General features: G+C 58.6%; 1 protein-coding gene across 1 annotated transcript; it reads left to right on the forward strand.

The window, feature by feature from the left end:
• Window positions 1-1754: 1754 nt before the first annotated feature.
• Window positions 1755-22018, forward strand: ASMTL (acetylserotonin O-methyltransferase like). The gene is made up of 13 exons (XM_032880251.1): window positions 1755-1901; window positions 3670-3801; window positions 5241-5288; window positions 5417-5481; window positions 6245-6306; window positions 7289-7397; window positions 8365-8761; window positions 10991-11153; window positions 13078-13253; window positions 15046-15163; window positions 16013-16156; window positions 17250-17372; window positions 21755-22018. The coding sequence occupies exons 1-13, from the start codon at window positions 1809-1811 to the stop codon at window positions 21973-21975; spliced, it is 1851 nt and encodes a 616-aa protein (XP_032736142.1). The 5' UTR covers window positions 1755-1808; the 3' UTR covers window positions 21976-22018.
• The last annotated feature ends 433 nt before the right edge of the window (window positions 22019-22451 follow it).

Here is a 22451-nt window from a genome sequence, read left to right on the forward strand (position 1 = left end):
GAAACACGACAAGGAACAATGCCATCAAAATACATCATAGGCTGTCACGTTGAAGTATGTGTGTGCCACATGTATACAGACACAGCACATACATACATGTATACGTGTGCAATATGGGTTTATATGCATGTGTACATACTCTTCCGGGGACACTTATGGTGGTCACAACGGGGGGGCGGTGTGCGACTGGTATGTGGGAGATAGAGACAGAGACACCTACAGCATAGCACCTGCAGTGCCCAGGAAGCCGCATATCAGAGTCATGCAGCCCAAGATGTCAACAGTGCCCAGGCTGAGAATCCTGGACCAGGCATGAGAGACTATCTATCCATCCACCTACCCATCCATCCAACCATCTATCCATCCATCCATCCATCCATCCATCCATCCATCCATCATATGTATCTATCCATCCATCACCCATCTATCCATCCATCCATCCATCCAACCATCTATCATCCATGTATCCATCCCTCATCTATCGATCCATCCATCCATTCTTCTATCCATCTACACAACCATGTATCATCTATCTATCCGTCCATCCATCTATCTAACCACACATCCAACCATCTATCAATCCATCAATCCATCTTATCTATCTATCCATACCCACCTATCATCTATCTACCTGTCCGTCCGTCTGACCATCCATCCATCCGTATCTATCCATCCTATCTATCTATCTATCTATCTACCTATCATCTATTTCCTACCTACCTACCTATCATGTCTATGGTCAGGGTTGTCAACTAAGGGCTATTCTGTCCGCAGGGGACCCCGCGGCAATGTCTCGAGAGACCTGGGATGGTCACAACTCGAAAGGAAGCCACTGCCATCTAGCGGCGCAAACTGGGCTTGCCGCTGGACGCCGTGGTGTGCGCAGGTCGCCCCGACCTGCCCCCAAATGTCAGCAGTCCGGAGGCTGAGAAGCCCCCCACAGTTCGCAGGACAGAGTGTCCCTCTCTCTCTCCCTATCTACTACCTGTTTACCTGTGTATCCACCTGTATGCAGCGGGGCTGTCAACCGAGGGCCAGTCTGCAACGCCCCCGCCCCGGGAACCCCCATCTCTGCCCACTGCCTCTCGGGGAACACCTGTCTCTCAGGGACCCTCACCTCCACGCCCCACTGTGCTCTCGGGGACCCCATCTCCCCCCCTCCACCGTGCCCCTGGGACCCCATCTCAGCACCCCCATGTCCGCACCCCGTGCCGCGCTGTCAGGGACCCCCATCTCCGCACCCTCCGCCGTGCCCCGGGGCCCCCATCTCCGCACCCCCCATTTCCGTACCTCCTCCCAGAGACACCCTCACCTCCACGCCCCACTGTGCTCTCGGGAACCCCATCTCCGCACCCCCTCCACCGCCTCCCGGAGACGCCCCCATCTCTGCGCCCCCACCCACTGCCCCCAAGGGGTGCCGGGACATCGGGTTCTCGGAGATCGTCCGCAACGACCTCCCCCCCAGACCCTCGGCGGGCGCAGCTGGTTTTGGGGCGCGGGGTGGACGGGACGCGCAGCCTGGGGTCCTGACCTGGAAGGCAGGGGCGGGGCTCTGGCGGGCGGGGCGGGGCCTGGGCGGGGCGTCGAGCGGGCCGCGGCCGCGTTGGGGGCGGAGCCTCACTCGGCTGATGTGCGCGGCGCAGGGCGGGGCTCCGGCGGGCGCGGCGGGGGACGGGGCGGGGCGTCGCACGGGCCGGGGCCTCGTTGGGGGCGGGGCCACACTGGGTCCGGAGCGCGCGGCGCGGGCGTGGGGATCCGGCTGCGGGTCCGGCTGCGGGCGGGGTGCGCGGCGCGGGGTTCGGGGCGCCATGGTGCTGAGCCCGGTCATCGGGAAGCTGCTGCACAAGCGCGTGGTGCTGGCCAGCGCCTCCCCGCGCCGCCGGGAGATCCTCAGCCACGCGGTGAGCGAGCGGCCTGCGCAGGGCCTGGGGCTGGGGTCTGCGGCGGGGCCGGGCGCCGGGAGTCTGGTGCGTCCGGGTCTGCGGACCTGGGGGACTGGAGCCGTGCGGAGGAGGGTGGGGGGGCCTGGGGCCAGGCGCCTACTGACCTGGGCACCTGCGGGGCCTGGAGCCTGAGGGCCTGGCCATCTGGGGCACCTGGGGCCTGCGACGGGAGGTCTGGTGACCTGGGGCTCTGCTCGCTGACGACCTGGTGTTCCCGGGCGTCTGGAGCTGGGGATCTAGTGATCCCGGGACCTGGTGACCTGGGGGTCTGAAGCTGGCGGTCTGGTGATCCCGGGACCTGGTGTTCCCGGGGGCCTGGAGCTGGGGATCTGGTGATCCCGGGGGGGGGGGGGGGGGGGGGGGGGGGGGGGAGGTGGGGAGGTCAGGGGGGCAACTGTGGGGGGAGGTGTGGAAGGGGGAGGTCTTGGTCACTGGGGGATCTAGTGATTGGGAGCCTGGTGCCTGGGGGCCTGTTCCCAGGGGTTGGGGATCAGGAGTCTAGTGAAAGGAAGGGACTGGTGCCAGGTGGTCTGGTGTCCAGGTTCATGGTGACCAGAGACCTGGTGACCCACGCAGGTGGTCTGGTGACTGGTCCCTGGAGCCAAGGGCCCTGGTCACCCAGGAGGGCCCGGTGCTGGGGGCTTACTGACCAGACCACCTGGGCTAGTGCCAGGGGTCCTGGTGACCCTGGGACCCATTGACTGGGGTCTAGCAACCTGTGGCTCAGGCGGGGAGCTGGGGGCTACAGGCTGGGGAAAGTGGGGCTCTGTGTGATGGGGGAACAGGGCTCTGCAGACGGGGGTCTTTGTCAGAGCTGTGGCATAGTGATTGAGGGTCCCAGGGACTGACGGTAGTAGCAGTCTGCATGGTCTGGGAACGGAGTCTTCAAGCCAGGCCAAGTGGCCGAGAACCTATGGGCCGGGGCGTGGGGGGGCGGGGAGTTCCTGGGCCAAGGCCATGTCCGTGCCTGACCTGTGTCCATCCTGGAGGTGGTAGTGGGGGACGGACAGAGCCAGAGTGGAGGGGACGTGGTCTCCATGGGGACGCCCTGTCTGGGGGGCAGGGGTACTGGAGATAGGAGGAGGGGTTGGGGTGGGTACAGACCAGAAGATGGCTCACAAGGCGATCCAGGGAAAACGGGGTATAGGAGGCCAAGGACCAAGGGGGGCCCCTCAGAGAGGTGTGGGGAGGGATGGTTAGAGCCTCACTCAGGGGAGCTCTGTCGGGGGGGCACTGCCCGATGGTGAGGGGAGTTTGACCCTTTGCGTTCAAGGCCCACATTCCTGTCCCCACAAACTCCGGGGTGTCACTGCTCGACCAGCTCCCCACAGGGGACTGCCTTGCCTGTCCACACATGTTTGGGGACTGCGGTCAGTCCTCTGTGGCATTTTGTGCAGGTGGATGTTTTCAGCTGTTTGTCCACCGTGGGATGACATGCCGGCCTCAGGGACACCCTGGGAGCACTTTGACCCCACAGAGCCTCACAACCCAGTGCCCTAACCAATCTTTCTTGCTGGCTTCTGTGTACTGATGTCTTCCCGGCAGGTCCACTGGCCCCCAGCCAGCCCCCGCGCCTCCCCAGCCAGCTGGGAGTTGGCACTGGTCAGCGTTTGGCATCTTCCCGGCACGTGGCAAAGGCCACCTTTCTATAAGTCGGGCGCCCTGCTGCTCAGCTTCCTTGGGTTCTTCCTGCCAACCCTCAAGACCCCGATCTCCCCTTTTCCAGGGTCTCCGGTTCGAGGTGGTTCCTTCCAGGTTCAAAGAGAAGCTTGATAAAGCGTCCTTCCCCACGCCTTATGCCTACGCCATCGAAACAGCCAAGCAGAAGGCCCTGGAGGTCGCCAGAAGGATGCACCAGGCAAGGGAGCTCTGCTCCTGCATCTTCACAGAATTCTCTCGCTGGAAGGGCGGTCTCGGGGTTTCCGTGCACATGCTGTCGATAAACGCCATTTACTGTATCGTATGCAATTATGGTAGCTCATCTACCAAGGAGTGTGACAATGTAACGTGCTCTTATAATTAATATAACAGTATCTTTGATATAACACGGTTCATATCCGTCTGTTACTCTGTAACATGCTATTGGGATTAACAGGGTGGTATCATTTACCATAAAAAAATTAACATAGCTTGTGGTGCCTGGGTGGTTCAGTGGGTTAAGCCACTGCCTTTGGCTCAGGTCATGGTTCCAGGGTCCTGGGATCGAGCCCCACTTCGGGCTCTCTGCTCTGCAGGGAGCCTGCTTCCTCCTCTCTCTCTGCCTGCCTCTCTGCCTACTTGTGATCTCTCTCTCTCTTTCTGTCAAATAAATAAAATCTATAAAAAAAAAATTAATGTAGTTCATCTATTACTATAGGCTACTATGTAAAATACTATTACAATTAACCTAATAGTATCATTTATAATAAAGAATGAATATAGATTATGTACTACTGTGTGTTACTATACAAGTAATCTTGTGGATAACATAACAGCATCCCTCAAAATAAATGAAGAGACCTGAACTATTCTTACACGTTACTATGTAATACACTGTTGCGATTAGTATAAGCATCACTCACGGTACAGAATTAACGGACCTAAAATATTACCATATAAAACTGTATGATACGTTATTGCAGTGACTGTTATGTCATTATTTAGGATACAAAATTAACAGATCTGGACTATTACTGTTACTATATAATATACTGTTAGAATGATGACAGCAGTATCACTTATGACATAGAGTGGACGTACCTTAACTATTACTATATGTTACTGTATGATATGCTATTAGTGACAATAACAGCATCATTTATGATACAGAATTAATGTACATTGTTATTGCTAAGTGTTACAATAATATCCTGTTGCGTTTAATGTAACATAACAAATGCACGGTACTGAATGCTATAAGAAGTATTGATATAAATAAGCAAGTGTTGATCAATTGATTTTCGACAGTGGAAAAGTTAATATTTACATACAAGCTAAGTTCAAGGTTCCATACAGATCCCCGATGACCGTGTTCAGCCCCAAGCTTGAATTTTCTACTTGGATTTATTTTATTGTCCAGTGTATTGACCAAGTTTCAACTTCTGTTGAGCGGGCCAGAAAATACCGGCTTTATCCTTAATTCAGGATAGCTTGGGGAGGATTTGGAGTCACGTTCGTGTCCTTGTTTGGGACATTGAGGACACCCACATCTTAGTTTCTGAAGTGAGAGTGGCTTCGAGCCCACCCGTCATCCCATCAGGGTATTGCGGAAGACCCACAGGGACATCGTTTCTAAAGCTGGGTTCGGATTTCTTGCAGAAGGACCTCCGGGCCCCCGACGTTGTCATCGGAGCAGATACCATTGTGGTGAGTCCCCCCTCGGGGCCCCCATTCTGGCCTCCAGTTTGGTTTGTGCGTGCTTGGTGACTAAAGTCAAGGTGCGGACGGTGAGATCCAGCTGAGTGAGAGTGAATTCCTCCCTGGTTCTCTTGCAGACCATCGGGGGGTTGATTCTGGAGAAGCCGGTGGACAAGCAGGACGCATACAGGATGCTCTCCAGGTCGGTGTAGACGGTCGTCCCCCTGGGAACAGCACTGGGACAGGTCTGGAGCAGGGCCCATACATGGGGTGGGTCAGGGCCTGGGACGGGGTTGGGGCTTAGGGTGGAGAGGATAATGTCTGGGTGGGGTCAGGTCCTCAGGTTAGGGTCCCAGGCAGGGAGAGCACCTGGGGTGGGGACAATGTACAGTGGGGTCAGGTCCCCAGGTTAGGGTCCTGGGTAGGCTCTGTGCCTGGGGTGGGGATAATGTCCAGGGTGGGGTCAGGTCCTCAGGTTAGGGTCCCGGGCAGACTCTGCAACTGGGATGGAGATAATGTCTGGGGTGGGGTCATGTCCCCAGGTTAGGGCCCTGGGCAGGGTCTGCATCTGGGGCAGAGTTCAGGCCAGCGGGGTCTGTGCCTGGGGAGGGGTCTGTGCACGGCCTACCTGGCCACCCTCCCGGCTGTCCGTGTGTCCATGAGCTCTTATTCCTGGTCTCCTGTCCTACTGCTGAGTGGTGGTCTCCCCATGCCCACCTCCGTGTGCTCGGCTCTCCCCACGAGCTCTGCTCGGGCAACAGGCGGATGGGCAGTCTCCCTCCGGGCCGGACATGCTCAGCCTCTACCTCAGGCGTCTCAGCCCCGGGGCCGTGCCGTGCGCCGTGCACCCATGTTTCCGTCTGCTGCAGGCCAGCAGATGGACGGCTGAGAGCAGGGTGGCGGGAATGTGCCTCAGAGCACGGCTCTGGCGAGGGGGACACGGTCGTGCCGATTACGTCTTGCAGGTTGAACGGGAAAGAGCACAGCGTGTTCACGGGTGTCGCCATCGTGCACTGTTGCACCACAGGTACAGCACCTCCGGCCTCCTCCCCAGGCCCTGGGCCACCGCGGGCGGAACCGGTGTCCCTGCAGACCTGCGCCCTCCCTCCTGCCTCGGAGTCGGGGCTGCACAGAGGTCTCGGAGCACCTGACAGAGATGGGTTCGCCCGCCCAGTGTGACCCACGCAGGTGCTTCCCTCCAGACCTTCCGGTCCGGAAGACAGAGAGGGCTGGCTCACAGCGGCCAGCCGGAAATCGCAACAGGACAAAGAAGGTTTTTTTTAAAAAGGACCAAAACCCCGAGCATTGTCTGCAAAAGCTGCTTTGCATAATGTGCCCCGTGAGCCGTGCGGGGGCTTTCCAGCCCCACAGCCAAGGCCTCTGGGCCAGCCCCGAAGTGCTGTTTCTTTTCTTTCTTTTTTTTTTTTTTTTTAAGATTGTATTTATTGGACAGAGAGATGCATTGAGGGAGGGAACACAAGCAGGGGGAGTGGGAGTGGGAGAAGCAGGCTTCTTCTGGACAGGGAGCCGGAAACGGGGCTGGATCCCAGGATGCCGGGATCAGCTGAGCTGAAGTCTGACTGTTACTGACTGAGCCAGCCCGGGACCACCCCCACCCCCACCCTGAGGTTCTGTTTCTGCAGGAAAACCCCAGGGCCCATGCTTGTCTGCGTGTTGGGCTTGCAACATTCTTCACTCCCCAGACCCCAGGTCTGGGTCTGCAGGTTGCAACTTTTTTATCCCCCAAACTTGTTATCCACCCTCCCCCGCACTGCTCTGGGTCTCGGATTGCAACTTTTTATCCCTCCCAACCCCACCCCCTGCAGGTTGCAACTTTTTATTCCTCCTTGGTTTTGCTTGCTTGAGTTTGCAATTTAGTTTTTCCTGCCTGAAGCCTCCTCCTGCCCCTAATTAAGAACTGAGAACCCGGACAGATGTCCCCCAGGGGCACAGGGCCCAATGGTGGGGCCCTGAGGCTGTGCACCCTGACCGGCAGCCCTGTGTTGCAGACGCCCAACTCGACTTGGAGGTGTCCGAGTTCCACGAGGAGACCACGGTGAAGTTCTCTGAGCTGTCGGAGGAGCTCCTGTGGGAATACATCAACAGCGGGGAGCCCATGTGAGTCCCTCAGACGAGGACACTCATTCCCGTGCGTGGGCAGGCCACCCTCGTGACAGGACCCCCTCCAAACGCCCCACCTCCTAACACCATCACCTTGGAGGTTGGATCTCAATATATGAATTTGGGGGCGTGGGGGACACAGACATCTGGTGCATGGTCATCATGTTACTGTCCTGATTACAGCGGGGGCCGGGCTCAGGCGGGCAGTGCAGGGACCCGGGTGGTGGGCTTGCTGGAGGAACAGGGGGGTCAGGGGCTGCTGGCAGGGCCCGTGTCAGGACCTGAGCTGTCCTGGGCTGGGACAGTGAGTGCGAATCACCCCAAGAGTGAGAAGCAGTCTTGGGCTGCGGTCCGGGGAGCAGGTGAGTACACGGCCGAGCTCACCTGCTCCCGGTTCCATTGCCCGCATGGAATGGGGCCAGGTGGGGAACAGGTGCATGGGTGCAGATGCCAGGGGACGGTCCCAGTGCTGACGACGCCCCGAACTGACTCCTCCTGCCATTTTAAGGACCGGGGTTGGGGGGGAAGCAGACGACAGAGGGTCAGGTAGAACGTGCTAGGCGCTAAAGTCAGAGTCCAGGAAAGGGCCTTCGAAGTGCCCTCTTCTGTCTCGAAGGAGGTCTCGGCAGAAGCTGCCGGACCACAGATGCAGACGGGCCCTAGAGCATGGCCTGGGTCGGGCATCCTCACTGCACTGCCCCTGAGATTGTTGCCCCAGGCCTCGTGCGGGAGGCAGTGTCCCCGAGGGACCATCTGGGACACCCCATCATCACCCAGGATGGGACTAGACTTGTCTCTGAAGCAGCCCGGGGTGATCGCTGGGCTCCTGTCCACTGTCCCGTCTGATCACGTGGAGTCAAGCCATCCAGCAGCCACCCATCTTTTGACCCTTCAGACTTTGATTTCTTCTATAACCGTCCCCCCCCTCCTCCCCGCCGGTTCTGCTTCCTTCCTCCCCGCGCAGGGACAAGGCCGGTGGCTACGGGATCCAGGCGCTGGGCGGCATGCTGGTGGAGCACGTGCGCGGAGACTTCCTCAACGTCGTGGGCTTCCCCCTGAACCACTTCTGCAAGAAGCTGGTGGAGCTGTACTACCCGCCCCGTCGCGAGGACCTGCAGCGGGTCAAGCACGACTCCATCCCCCCCGTCGACACCTTCGAGAACCTGAGCGACGTGGAAGGGAGCGGCTCAGACCCCGCTCAGGGCGAGGACGGTGGCGGCCACGGAAGGGCAGAGGCCGGCGGTGGCAAGAGACAGGATCCTGCTGGCACGCAGGGGACAGACTCTAACGGGACAGGGGAGAGCCCGCCCCCCTTCCCAGCGGGCCTTCTAGAACTCATAGATGGCTTTAAAGCATCAAAGGTACCTGTCTGAGTGTCCTGGGGCAGCCGTAACAAATGACCGCAGACTGTGGGCTTAAAACACCACACTTTGATCCTTTCTCAGCTCTGGAGACCAGAAGTCTGAGATCCAGACGGGGCAGGACCACTGAGATCCAGGCGGGGCAGGGCTGTGCTCCTTCCGGAACCTCCTGGAGAGGGTCCTTCCTGCCTCTTCCAGCTTCTGAGGCTCCAGGCGTCCCCGGGCTGGTGGCCGCGTCCCTCCCATCTCTGCCTCTGTCCTCACGTGGCTTCTCCTCTGCATCTGTGTCTCCTCCTCTGTGTCTTACAAGGACACCTGTCCTTGGACTCGGGACCACCCTGATCCAGGGTGAGCTCATCCCAGATCCTTCCCTTCATCACATCTGCAAAGACCCTGTTTCCAAATAAGATCTCCCTTTTCAAGTTCTAGGGGTCAAGACTTCGGCATATCTTTTGGGGGCCGGTGTTCAGCCCATACAGGTGTCCCCAGCTGATTTCCTGCCTTCATGAAATGGCTTGGGAGGGAGAGAGTGACTTTGGGGGTCACAGAGGCTGTGACCTGATTTGCTGGGGCTCACATCCTGGCGTGTGAGACTCGTGCTCGGGGCTGTGGTGGCCGAGTCTGATGCCCAGCTGGGGCGAGCTGTCTGTGGGTATTTGAAGGTGAGCAGCAATCTCATGACCCCAGCACAGGGCACACAGGGCATCGCTGACCGGCCTCTGCCCAGCCCAGGACGACGAGGCCAGAATGCTCACCGTGTACCAGCCTCGGGGAGCCCAGCATGCCCCTGGCCAGGTGGACTCTAGCACTAGGTCACCAGCTGCCTGGAGGGATCTATGACCTCATCATACTGTGGCTTTGGGATTCCAGACAGCTGTCCCGGCCAGAGGGTGTCCCAGGCAGTGAGGGAACCTGCAGGCCACTGGGTGCTCGCTGGAGCCAGCTGGTGCCTGTGGCTGTGGCCTCCCCAGTCCTTTCTGCGAGTACCCACGGGTACCCACGCCACACTGGACGGCATCTGAGGCAGAAACCCGCCTGGTCGTCTCCTGCCACGTCCGTCAGGGACAGGGCTGATGCAGCCATCCCTGCCCTCCACCCATCCATGCCCACGTGGCTGTTACATCTCTCCAACCTTCTGCTGCCCCACTAGGCTGACCTTCCAGCCATCTGAGCAGCTCTGGGCTTCAGAGAGAGAGCTGGAACGCGGCCCTCCCCGTGCCTGGCCTCCGCAGTGACCACGTCAGTGGCTCTGGGGTGCTGGGTGGGGGACTGGAGATTGCCCCTTCCCACACTCCAGCCTTGGCCACTTCCCTGGCCTCATCTGGGGCAGAAGCTCTGCTGATTAGGAGAGGTGGTGGTCCTGGGTTATATCTCAAAATATCAAGTTTCTCTGGTAAATGATAGTTAAATGATAGTGCATTGGACCATCACCTGATGGACGTATACGTCGTCCTAGCATCTCCCTGTCTTCCTGTCAGTCTACCTACCTATCTACCTATCATCAAACTATCATCTATTATCTATCTATCTATGTACCTGTGATCAGAGATCCATTATCTGCCTATCTATCGTCTATCTATCCGATCTATTATCTATCTGCCTAGCTAACTGTATCTGTCTGCCCGCTACTACATCGCTGTCTTTAACCAAGATCTCCCAGTGGTCAGGTGACCTGAGCAAGCCGAGGGGCAGGAGGGAGCCTGGGAGTGTGTCACCTCACCAGGTCCATCACGGTTAGTTCTAGAAGCAGCTCCGTGTCGTGCCCTTGGGAACGTGCATCAGTTGTCACAGATGGTTTTGGCATCACGAGGTGAGGGCAGTGTGAGTGAAGGTTATCGCTGTCACTGGAGGGCATCTGTTCTGAGCTTTGTTGAGACTCTGCCCCTGAGGACAGCCCTTTGCCTCCAAATACAGTCACGTCCTGAGGCCCTGGGAGTTAGGGCTTCAGCATACAGATCTTGGGTGGAAACACCATTCAGCCTGAAGCCGCAGCACGCTGGGTTTTTTTCCCATGGCACCGTTTTTCTGCTTGGTATTCACTGATGTGCTTTTGCCTTGTGCAAACCTGGTATCAGCTGGCGCCTAAATCCACTGTCTCTGGAGGAGGAGTTTCCGTTGACAAGTTAAATACATTCCACAGCTTTGACCTCCAAGTTTTGGGTCCACAGGAGTCAAAAGTCCTTGACAAGTCATGGAGTGAGTCTAACTGTAGTTGTTTCTACTGGATAGGCCCTGTTCGTGGCTTGCAAGCTGAATGTGTTTGATGTACTGAAAGATGGCGCCCCGCTGAAGGCCGTGGATATCGCCGGCAAAATCGATGCCTCTGTGTGTGGAACTGAACGGCTCCTGGATGTCTGTGTGGCCCTGGGATTGCTGGAGAAGACAGACAGAGGTAAGAGGACATCCGAGGTGTCTTGCTGAGAATCCTTGCAGGTGGAAGTAAGTCACCGAGTGAAGGTGGTTTCTGAGCCAAGGCAGGGAGGACAAGACCGTCGGAGCGTGGCTTTTCCCCAAGGGTGAGAAGTAGAGGATGGAAGAAAGGAGACATAGGTGTGCATTGGGGGTGTGTGTGTGTGTGTGTGTGTGTGTGTGTTAGGAGAGTGACTTCTCTATGGGCTCTGCTCTCAAGCGAACAGTGTCAATCCGCGTTCACCAGAGAAACAAAACCAGTGAATTTTTGTGTGTGCAAAACATAGATACGTGTTTGTTTTTACTTATTTAGACAAATGAGATGAATGGGTGGGTACACCTAGACAGATAATAGCTTGGTGATAGAAATGAAAAATATCTAGGTAAATAACAGGAGATTTTGATGGATAGACTGATGGATGGATGGATGGATGGAAGGATGGATGGACAGATGGCAAGAAGGAAGGATGGTTGGATGGACAGAGGGCAGGAGAGAAGGAGAGAAGGCGGCATGGAAGGAAGGAAGAAAGGAAAGAAGGAAGGAAGGAAGGAAGGAAGGAAGGAAGGACAGACGGATGGGTAGACAGGTGCATGGATGGGTGGATGGATAGTAGGTAAGTAGGTAGATGGATGAGTGGAAGGAGGGATAGCTGGGTAGGTAAGAGGATGGATGGGTGGACAGATGAACGTGTGGGTGATAGTGTTTGCTGAAATGAACCAGACTGTTGAGCATGGCCTCAGAGCAGACGATCCTCCAGATGGTCTCTGTGGAAACCTTGGGAGTGATGGTGGGGGGAGGCGGGATCGAGGGACCGGGGCAGGAGAGGCAGCTTCCCTTCTGAGATAAGGAGGAAAGCGGGATACTGGCAAAGGCCCCAGAACCTGCCCTTTGTAGAAAATCATACAGACGTGTGATTACGATTTGGAGCATAGAAAGCAGAACTTTCTCCTCACCCAGATCATTGTAATGATCTTCTCCTCTGTGCAAAATAATGATTGAACCTCGAGAAAGTTTCAGGTGTCCAGACTTCTGATCATGTGGGACCTTCTTCCCGCACGTTTTCAGTGATGCCTTGCAGGGTTCTTCAGGCAAACCCCGTGAACCGTTCCCACACGTGCACAGGGGCCACTGCTGCACTTCCAAAGGCCTCAGAAGAATGACACTGAGGTGTTAAAAGGGATTTGGTGCTGTTCTTTATTTCTCAGTCGGTGCAACCTTCCATGGAGAGATAGGGTCTCCCCCACCATTACCTGTACCCCCAGTCTCCCATTCTCCAGATGCAGGTGTCCCGGAGGGGCTCCCATGGGCCAGGTCTTACAGACAGCTCAGCTGGGCGTGAAGAGGATGGAGACAGGAAGAGACTCACCACCAGTCCAGGCTCTCCAGAGAAACAGAACCCGCGGTCTGTAGACCCGCAGGTGTATAGCAAGGAAATCGCTCATCCAGCTGTGCTACTGGGGTGGTTGAAAATCAGTACACACTGACCCTGAAGTCTTGAGACACAATGTCTTCTTGCTCAACAAAACATCATCCCTGCTTTTGGCACCTTCACCTGATTAGATGTGACCCACCCACATTGCCCAAGGTCGCCTGTAGTTATAGATGTCAAAACACTCCACAGCAACGTCCCTCCTGGCATTGCACCTAAGGACCGGGGACCATGGCCCAGCCAAGTGACCGTCCTAGAGGGTTTGGGGTCATCACCCCTGGGAATGTCCACCTGCTTGGTTAACACAGGAGTCCACCTGCATGCTGGGTCTGGGCTGTATCTCCATGGAGCCGCCCCGAGCGGGTGCCCTGTGCCCCAGTCAGGCAGGTGAGGTTTGTGCCCCCATGTCAAGACCCCCGCTGTGGGGTCTGCCGCGGCGTCCCTGCTAGGAGCCCCCACGATGCCTTGTCACGTCAGGTTACCGCAACACGGAGCTGGCGGACGTGCACCTGGCATCGGACGGCGAGTATTCCCTGCACGGCTTGGCCATGCACAGCAACGACCACTTTTGGAACCTCTTCACGGACCTGGAGCTCGCCGTGCGGGAGGGAGCCAGTGCGGCTTTTGGGAGGAAGGCAGAAGAGCCCGTTCAGGTACCGTGACTGGGAACGTATGTTGTCACATCGTGGACGTATCTTCCAAAAGGACCGACGGGTGCAGAACCCTTGCCCTGCCAGTGGGTTAACAGGGACCTGTTAGAAAACCACAAAAGTTGGCTCGCGTGACCTCAGGAGCCGAAAGGGAGGCCGCGGCTGGCTGGCGTGGGGGGAGGGGGCAGGGCAGGGAGATGGGGGCCTGGTGGTCCTGTGACCGCCAGGGCCAGGTGGTGCCCAAGAAGAGACAATGCTTGTAGGACCGGACTTGGGCCTGCACAGAGTTAACGCACCACGTTTCCTTCTTGTGGTTAAACCAGAGGGACCCTGTCATTCGAGCTCACGCGCTGCAGAGCCCTTCCTAGTGTGTCTCTCCCTCGTTCCCCTTTCCCCTTCCAGAATGCTTTGGGGATTTGCGGTGCAGCATTGGCCAAGGGCAGAGACCTGTGGCAACTGACCCAGGCTGTCTGCGGGATGCAGAACTGACCGCGAGAACCTGGGGCTTGTGCCCAGCCTGGGCAACAGGGACAGAGACAGACGGTCTCAGGAGGGCACAGGCCAGGGGGCTTACGGACAACAGACATTTCGTTCTCAGGGTTCTGGAGGTAGCGTCCAAGGTCAAGACGCCTGCAGACTCAGGCTCTCTTGGCTCATACTCGACTATCTTCTCTCTGGTCCTCGGGGGGGGATGGGGTCAGGGGTCTCTGCACCCTCATGACCCCATCCCCCCTGCCAGATGCCCACCTCCGAATGCCATCCCCGTGGGGCTTAGGTTTTGACGTGGGAAGTGGAAGGGTCGGGGTTGGACGCGGCAGAGAGACCCACAGTCAGGTGGAGACAGAGAAGCCACAGACGGGGCTCCTTGGGAACAGAGTGGGCCGGGGGTGGGGCCGGGAGGAAAGGAGGGACCCCTGTGAGGTGGGCTGGCTCAGGTGGGCTGCCTGTGGCCCCGTCTGTCCCTGTAGGATTCAGGGACACGTCCTGCACCTCCCCACTGTGGCCCGTCTGGCAGCGCTGGGGGCTCCAGGAGGCACCCTGCCCCCCACAGGCCACCATCCCCAACGGGGGAACCCCATCCTCCCTCCCGCCCTGGAGAGGCCCCGACCACACGGGGAACCCGCAGGGGAGCTGGGCCAGGGGCTGTGGTCTGACTACTGCTCAGACAGTCAGGAGCACGGTGCCGGCTGCAGGGGCCACTGGGGGACCCCACCCTGTACCCCACCTGCTTGTCCACGGAGACCCTTCATGGGGGTCTGGAGCCTCCAGGGTGACCATCCCCGATGACTGACTTCAGATTCTTAGACGTGGCCATCTGTTAGGATGGGAAAGGGGGGATTCCAGTGTCCCTACCGGACCCCCCCCAAGTCTGCTTCCTGCCCAACCCAACCCCCACCTGCCCCACCAGTCCTCCCCCACAGCTGTGCCTCCCGGGACCCTCCTGCCCCCAACCCTGATCTGCCCCTCCCCTGCTGGCTCTGCACCACCCACCCCCTCCCTACACCCTCTGCTGTACCCAGCCCCCTCCTTGCCCAGCTCTGCCCTGAAGGAAACCCCCACCCAGGCCTCACTGTGTCCCCCTAACCCCCTCCCGAACCAGCTCTGCCCCACCGGTCCCCCTTCCCGGCCCGCTCCCCCACCAGACCCCTTCCCCGGCGCAGCTCTGCCCTAACGTTCCCCTCCCCATGAGCCCCTCCGAGCTCCCACCTGCAGAAACGCCTGGTGGCCCCCAGCCAGAGTGCAGGAGCTCCCCGGGCCTCGGTGGGGGCTCTCCTCAAGCCCCATTCTCTTTCAGAGCAAGCGCAAGAAGCTGCAGTTCATGAGGGCCATGCACGGCCTCGCCATGCTGACGGCACGCCAGGTGGCCATCGCCTTCGACCTGTCCCGGTTCACCTCTGTCTGTGACCTGGGAGGTGTGTAGTCCCCCCCGCCTGCTCCCGCCAGGAATCGGGAGCAAAGGGCTCTGTGCATTTCTTGTGTGGAGTCATGCCCACCTCATTTGCTCTTAAGATGTCCAGGATGCATCTACCTCTTGAGGAAGCATCTGAGGCCTGAATTTGGCCGTGGCGGGAGCCGGGGCTTGGGCAGAAATCCCCAAGTTCTAGGAGGTTCTAGCGATGGGCAAGGACCCCCACAGAGGTTATAGGGTCCTTTCTGGTGGATGCTGAGTGGTGGGGAGAGTATCACGACCCCCATCTGCCATCATCCCATCAGCTCTAATTGTGCCTCGTACACTTTCCTCCCCATCCCAACCCACTCCCTAGCCCAGGGATAGCACACGAGGCGAGCACATGCTTGCCTAAGGGGTCCAGTGGGATTGGGGTTCCAGGGGGAGCCCAGAGGACCAGGTTTCATTTCCCAGTCTGCTACATACCTTTCTTGCGGGTGGCCCAGAGTGGCTGCTTGGGCACCAGCCATCACACCTACTGTCTTGCACCAGAAAAGAGATAAGGTGCAGCCCCCCCCCACCACCACACAGCTGGGCTCTGTTCTCCTTCCATGAGTCTGTGCCCACCCCTGCTCAGTGATGGGCCAGCACTGGCTCTCGCACCAGCGAGTGAGGTCCTGACCTGGAGAGGCCGTGAGGCCTGCATGAGACGGCACCGATCTCTGCCACGGGCTGGCTTGCTTTCCTGGTGCTGACCTTGGTCTGTGTGCTCAGGCATCATTTCGGTTTTACCAAAGTTGAATTTGGGAGACGGGCGAGGGTTTCATCAGCGCCGGTGGGTCAGGTCACAAAGTGTGTGTTTGCATTTTCGCAGGCTGCACAGGTGCCCTGGCCCGAGCGCTCACCCAGGAGTACCCGCGTCTGAAGGTGACTGTGTTTGACCTCCCGGAGGTCATCGAGCACGTCACGTGTTTTCAGCCCGAAGGACGGCGGACGGACAGGATCAGCTTCATGCCAGGTAGACGCGTCTCGGTCTTTGCCGTGAGCCAGTGTTCGGCGGGTCTCATTTGTACAGAGGAGTGTGCGCGTCTGTGTGTGTGACTGTGTCTGTGTGTGCATGTGTGTGTTTGCATATGTGCATATTGGTGTGTGCTGTCTGTGTCTGTGTGTGTGAGTGCAAATGTGTGTGTGGTCTGCATGTGTGTCGTCTCTGCATGTGTGTGCACGTGTGTGTGTGCATGTACATGCCTATTGTCTGTATGCATGCAAATGTGTGCCTGTGTATATGTCCCTGTGTTTGTGTGCCTGGGCGTGCATGTGTGCATATGTGTACACGAGTGCTGCGTGTGTGTGCACGTGTATTTCTGCATGTGGGTATATGTGCACGAGTGTTGTGTGTGCACATCTGTTTCTGCCTGTGCGCTGGTGTGTGCACGTGTGTTTCTGCATGTGTGTGCGTGGCGCGTTTGTTCTCTGTGCACGTACACACATGGGTGTGTGGTCTTTGTATTCATGTCTGCATATATGTGTGTGCCTGTGCGTACATGCACATGTTGTCTGTGTGTTCGTGCAGATGTGTGTGTGTCTCTGCGCGGATCTGTGTATTGTCTGTGTGCGTGCATATGGGCTTGTGTGTGTGTGTGCGCACCCGTACGCATCTCCAAATCCTGCGAATGGGAGTGCGAGTGGTAGTGGGATTGGAAGCCGTCGCGGAGGGAGGGCAGGTGGGACCTGGAATGGCAGATGTGAGCACCTCCAGGTGTCTACAACCCACCAAAACCCCAAAAGCAAGTTCCACAAAAGCTCGAGCGGGAAGGCCTTGAGTTCGACGCGAGGGAGAACTTCAGGAGGGGCGGCCATCCATGTGGGGGCAGCCGGAAATGAAACCGTGCCCGCCCCGAATCTTGGGAACACCCAGCCCCAGGGCAGACGAGCTGGCGGGCCCGGGGCTCCCCCCTGCAGGTTGTGGGGTTCAGACACCGTTCTCCCCCCACAGGCAGTCTCCCTTCTGCTCCAGCAGCTCTGGAGGGCAGCACACCCACTGTGTCCAGCAGGGGCAGGACCCGGTCCGGCGTCCCTGACGGGCTCCTGACATCTTGTTGTCACACCAGGTAACTTTTTCAAGGACGACCTCCCAGAGGCAGACCTGTACATCCTTTCCAGAGTTCTGCACGAGTGGCCGGACGACAAAGTCTGCAAGTTGCTGAGCCGCGTCTCGAGCCGCTGCAAGCCGGGTGAGTCCGGGCCGCGACGGGGTCCTTCTTGCAAACGTAAAGGCCGTTTCCACTTACAAAGAAACAAAGATGTGTTCAGAAAGCCGTGCCCCCCGGCACCGTTTACCGCGTCCCCCTGGCAACATGCTCCATCCACAAGGGGTGGAGGGAGGTTTGGGGACGTCTCCCTGGATCCTCTTGTCTGGGCCCCATAAAGCCAGTGACGGCATCTGAGCTCTCAAGCCCCAAAGTCTCCTGGATGCTCCCCAGCCGTGCCCCTCTGTGGTTGCAGGCCGTGGCTTCTCCGATTGCTGTCCTGGGCTCTCCTTGTCCCCCCCACCATGTCCAACCACTCAGGGCCATCGTGGCCCATCAGGCCACAAAGAGGGGCACGCCCAGCTCCCGGGTTCCCTTCCCAGGCCCTCGAGGTCCCCAGTCCCACAAAGCACAGCCCTCACTCCCATGTCCGGGCCTGGTCCACTTAGGGAAGAAAAACAATATAGCAATTCACGGGTCCTTCCGCTCCACGGTGGCCGGGAAACGCCCCGCGTGTTTGAGCTCCTCCTTCGCACACAAAGAACGCAAAGGTGAAGTGCAACAGGGTGTGTGTGGATAGAGATAGAGAAAGAGAGAGAGACCTGTCTGTTCTGAGGAAACAGTTCATGTGATCCTGTGGCCTGGGATGTCCAAAGTCTGCACGGTGGACCGGGCAGCTGGAGGCCCGGGGACAGGCTCCTGCTGAGGCTCAAGTCCGCACACAGGCAGGAGGCAGAATTCCCTCTTCCTGCAGGAGGCCAATCTCTTTGCTCTCGAGACCTTCAACTGATTAGATGAGGCCCACCCACACTGTGGCGTGCCACCTGCTTCTACCGTCCGAACCGTGAATCTGATACCCAAGGAACCTTCACAGAAACCCCCGGAATGATTTTTGGCCACAAATCTGGGCACCACGGCCCGGCTGAGATGACCCGTACGATTAAACATCACCCCCGGTGGCCCCCTGGCAGGGCCAGGTTATCTGCGGCCCCCAGCTCAGGCACAGGGCCCCGTGGAGGGCACACGGGGACATTTTATTCTGCATGAGTTTCAGCTAACATTCTCGATGCGTGCTGGCCCCTCTGGGTACCCCCCATGCCCACCCTCCAGAGCAGAGTCTGGGAGAAACGTGGAGTGTCTCCTAGCTCCACGCGGTGGCCCCGCTCCACACAGGTGAACAGGCATCCAGGACTGAAAGACACGCTTGGGGACCGTGGGACAAACAGGCTCGCAGAAGGCAGAGGGCAGAGTCTGTCCCCCGCTCCGTGCAGAGCGTAGCCGCAGGAGCAAACAGCCGGAAAGTTCTAACACGTAAAACAAGGAATAAGGCAGAGACAGATCGGAATGACAGCCGTGGCAGGAAAACGAGACGATTTAGGGTTCTAGCTGGGAGCCCTCATGCCAGACCTGCAAGGGCCCCCAGACCCTGAGACCTGGAATCTGGGAAGCATCCCTCGTTGGGCACAAAGCGGACGTTTCAGGATCCTGGAGACCCAGATGTGAGCCTGCATGGAGACGGAGTCACGCACCAGGAATGGGCATCAGAAACACACGGGGTCCCTCTAGAGGAGAGTGAGGACAGCAAGGCCATGGTGTATCTTCAGCGGGGAGAGGCGTCTGGGGGGCGCTGAGCGACCGACCCTTGATTTCGGCTCAGGTCACGATCTCAGGGCCGTGGGATCGAGCCCTGTGTCGGGGTCTCTGGTCAGCAGGGAGCCTGCTTCTCTCTCTCTCTCTCTCTCTCTCAATCTGCCTGCCTCTCTGCCTACTTGTGATCTCTCTCTGTCAAATACATAAATAAAATCTGTAAAAAAAAAAAAAAATGCAACAGGGACAGCGAATTACCACTTCACAGCTATAGACAAAAAGTCCCACATCGTTTGTGGACTCAAAGCGCTGAGCCCCCTCCCCCCCGCCGTTCCGAGGAGGCTCCTGGAGACATTCTGGAGTGACGTACACACAGACGTCCAGGAACCAGACACGATGGTGCTCCCACCACGGGACAACACGGAGGGGCCCCAGGTGACGATCCAGGTGGGGACGGTGGGAGGGGAGAGTCCCGTGGGCCGGACTCACAGAGACACGGACACAGGTGAGGGATGTCACACGTCGCAGGATTTGGAAACAGTATTGCTACGTGTTGACCAATCTCCCGGAGCCTCTGGGACGTGAGCGTCTGGGGACATGTTAACAAGCGCCGCAGAGAAAATTGAGCAACTGCTTTTAAATGAGCCAAGTTCCGTGCCAAGAAAGGCGGTGGCATTCGGGCATCCTTGTTGGTTTGTGCAGCTGGATGACTTGTGCAACCTGCCCGTCAACCACCCCCCCACCGCCACTCCAGAGTCGTGTCCACTTGGAACATGTGAATCAGACCTTGTTTGGAAATAGGGTCTTTGCAGAGGTGGTGAGGGGGAAGGATGTGAGATGAGCTCATCCTGGGTCAGGGTGGTCGTGAATCCAAGGACAGGGGTCCTCGTAGGAGACGAAAGAGGACACACAGACGCAGAGGACAAGCCACATGAAGATGGAGGCAGAGATGGGAAGGACGTGGCCACCAGCCCAGGGACACCTGGAGCCCCAGAAGCTGGAGGAGGTGGGAAGGACCCTCCCTTGGAGCCTCAGGAGGGAGCTCGGCCCTGCCCCGCCTGGATCTCAGCCTCTCTGCCCCGTCTGGGTCTTAGACTCTGGCCTCCAGAACTGGAAGAGAATAAATAACCAGTCTGTGGTCATTTGATGCCGCAGCCCCAGGACACGCACGCTGTCGGGGAGAGGCAGGCGTTCACGCGGCCATCCCCATGTCCCATGGGCACTCGGGCTGCTCCGCGCGGAGAATGTGGCCCTGGGAGGACGGGTTTCTGCCTGTTTCCTCCCTGCAGTGTTCCCAAGCCCTGGAACGGAGCCCAGCCCAGAGCGGGTGTCCACAAAGCTGCGAGTGAGACAATCGTAAAAGTGTGCTGACTGACCGCTGGGCGAATGAATCTTCACCTGCCCGGGGAGACAGTTAGGCTAGACGGAGAGCTTATACTGTGCCGGGTTGGCTGGGGGGGCGGGGGGCATGCCTGGGTGCACCGAGGCTTCTCCCCCACCTGCTGGAAGGCTGCCATCCTGCCCATGCGTGCCGAGTTGTTAGCTTGAACTTGGCCTCGAGAGAGACGACCTGAACACACAGGCCCTCGTAGCCGCTAGGAACCGGGGCTTCCCATCCACCCCCAGAGCTGGGAGTTTGTGGTTAGCAGCACCTGGGGCAGAGTGGGGGGTCCTGGGGGCCACAGGACAGAGCTGAAAGTGCCCGGTTTAACCTGAGTCTTCTGGAGCCAGTGGTGTTGGCCCCACGTGTGCATTTCTTTGAAAAACACCAAGATCGGGGCGCCTGGGTGGCTCAGGGGATTAAAGCCTCTGCCTGCCTTCAGCTCAGGTCACGATCCCAGGGTCCTGGGATCGAGCCCCACATCAGGCTCTCTGCTCAGCTGGAAGCCTGCTTCCCTTCCTCTCTCTCTTTGCCTGCCTCTCTGCCTACTTGTGATCTCTGTCAAATAAATAAATTAAAAAAAAAACAAGATTGATGATATGCTAGAGAAATGCTCTGATCCCGGTTCTGTTAGCCCTGGTTCGCTTGCATGCCTGGAACCAGCCCGAGAAGAGCCGCAGTATCGTCCCAGCGGCGGCCACCGCTGGGCCCGTCCTCTCTCCTCTGCCCCTTGCCTGTGAATCTCAGCTGGAACGACAACGACCACAAAACGCAAACATGAACTACTTCCTGCCGGGCTCCTTTGCGTTCCAAGGGAGCTGAGTTCCCGCCGCTTGGTTTCTCCGTCCTTTGTGAACGACTTTGCACAGAGAGACACAGACAGACGAGTATAGGGCGCGTACACACACACATGCACACACAAGCACACACGCACACACTTTGTTCTTGAAGTTCTCACGCTTTGTGCACCAGTAATGCAAGGGTTCCTGGGTCTGGCGTGGCTGGTCCTGGCCCTGTCCCGAAGCAGGTGCCGTCCCGGGTGCTCATGGGGTTTCCAGGGTGAATGCGTGCTCCCTGCTGGGACCACCGGACCCTGCACCCAGCGTGTGTGGCATGTTTCCCCACACGGTGAACCCTCAGGGGAGCCCTGGGCTGCGTCTGTGTGCACTGAGCCCCCGTCCAGGCTGGCCCGTGAGACCCCTCGCTATCTCTGTGTTCTCCCCTCCATGTCTCTCTGTCTCTGTCCGTCCCCCTGCTTCTGGTTCCCCAGGCTGGCAGGCAGTGTCCTCAGGCTCCCCGCAAGTCGACCCGAGCTCCCGTCCTGCTTGAAACCGGCCACCCCCGTGGGGCTCTCCGCCGAAATCTTGTGCGTGACTCTAGCTAACTGTGTTCTTCACAGGCGGTGGCATCTTGGTGGCTGAGAAGGTGCTGGAGGACAAGCCAGCGGCGCGGGGCAGCCTGCCATCGTCTTTGAACCTGCTGGTGCGCACCCAAGGGAGGGAGCGCAGCCTTCCCGAGTACCGGGGGCTGCTGGAGCGCCACGGCTTCCGGGACGTGCGGCTCGCACACGCGGGGGACAGGCTGGACGTGATGCTGGGCACCAGAGCCTCGCCACCCTGAGGCCCCCGGCATGACATGCTGCTTTCCCAGGAGGCCGTCGGGCGTCCCCATCCCCAGTGTCAGCCGTCATCCCCAGGTACCACCAGGACCGACAGCATCTCGGCAACCGTGGAACCACACAGATTAAAACAGCAAAATGCACCTGCTGCAAGCTCGTTTGTGGGTCCCAAGATGGGGCAGGCCGTGCCCGGAGGTGGGCAGCGCCAGCCAGGTGCTCGCCCGAGGACCCGCCTGCCCGAGGACCCGTCCGCCCCAGGACCCACCCGCATGGCTGGCTCTCCAGCAGGTGTCAGCCTGTGGCCGCCTCCTCCTTCATGCCTGTTCTAAACATGTGTGTCCGTGTGACTCCCGGCCGCGCGGCACCGCGGGACACCTGCTGTGTGCCGGGGTCCTGGGGCGCCCCGTCTCCTACCCTGTCCGCCCGGATGCTGGGAGCAGGGCCGCGGCCTCCCACTGCGACCTTGTGCAGCTCACGT

The sequence above is a fragment of the Lontra canadensis genome, unplaced genomic scaffold (genome assembly GCF_010015895.1).
Source record: "Lontra canadensis isolate GAN:19392208 unplaced genomic scaffold, GSC_riverotter_1.0 scaffold68, whole genome shotgun sequence".
NCBI classification, from domain to species: Eukaryota; Metazoa; Chordata; class Mammalia; order Carnivora; family Mustelidae; genus Lontra; species Lontra canadensis.

What these genes read in the sequence shown, in the direction of transcription:
- ASMTL (XM_032880251.1), top strand. Translation starts at nt 1,809, where the DNA reads ATGGTGCTGAGCCCGGTCATCGGGAAGCTGCTGCACAAGCGCGTGGTG. An exon ending in TCGGAGCAGATACCATTGTG is followed by an intron (nt 5,289 to 5,416) that starts GTGAGTCCCCCC and finishes GTTCTCTTGCAG; the next exon opens with ACCATCGGGGGGTTGATTCT. An exon ending in GCTGGAGAAGACAGACAGAG is followed by an intron (nt 11,154 to 13,077) that starts GTAAGAGGACAT and finishes TTGTCACGTCAG; the next exon opens with GTTACCGCAACACGGAGCTG.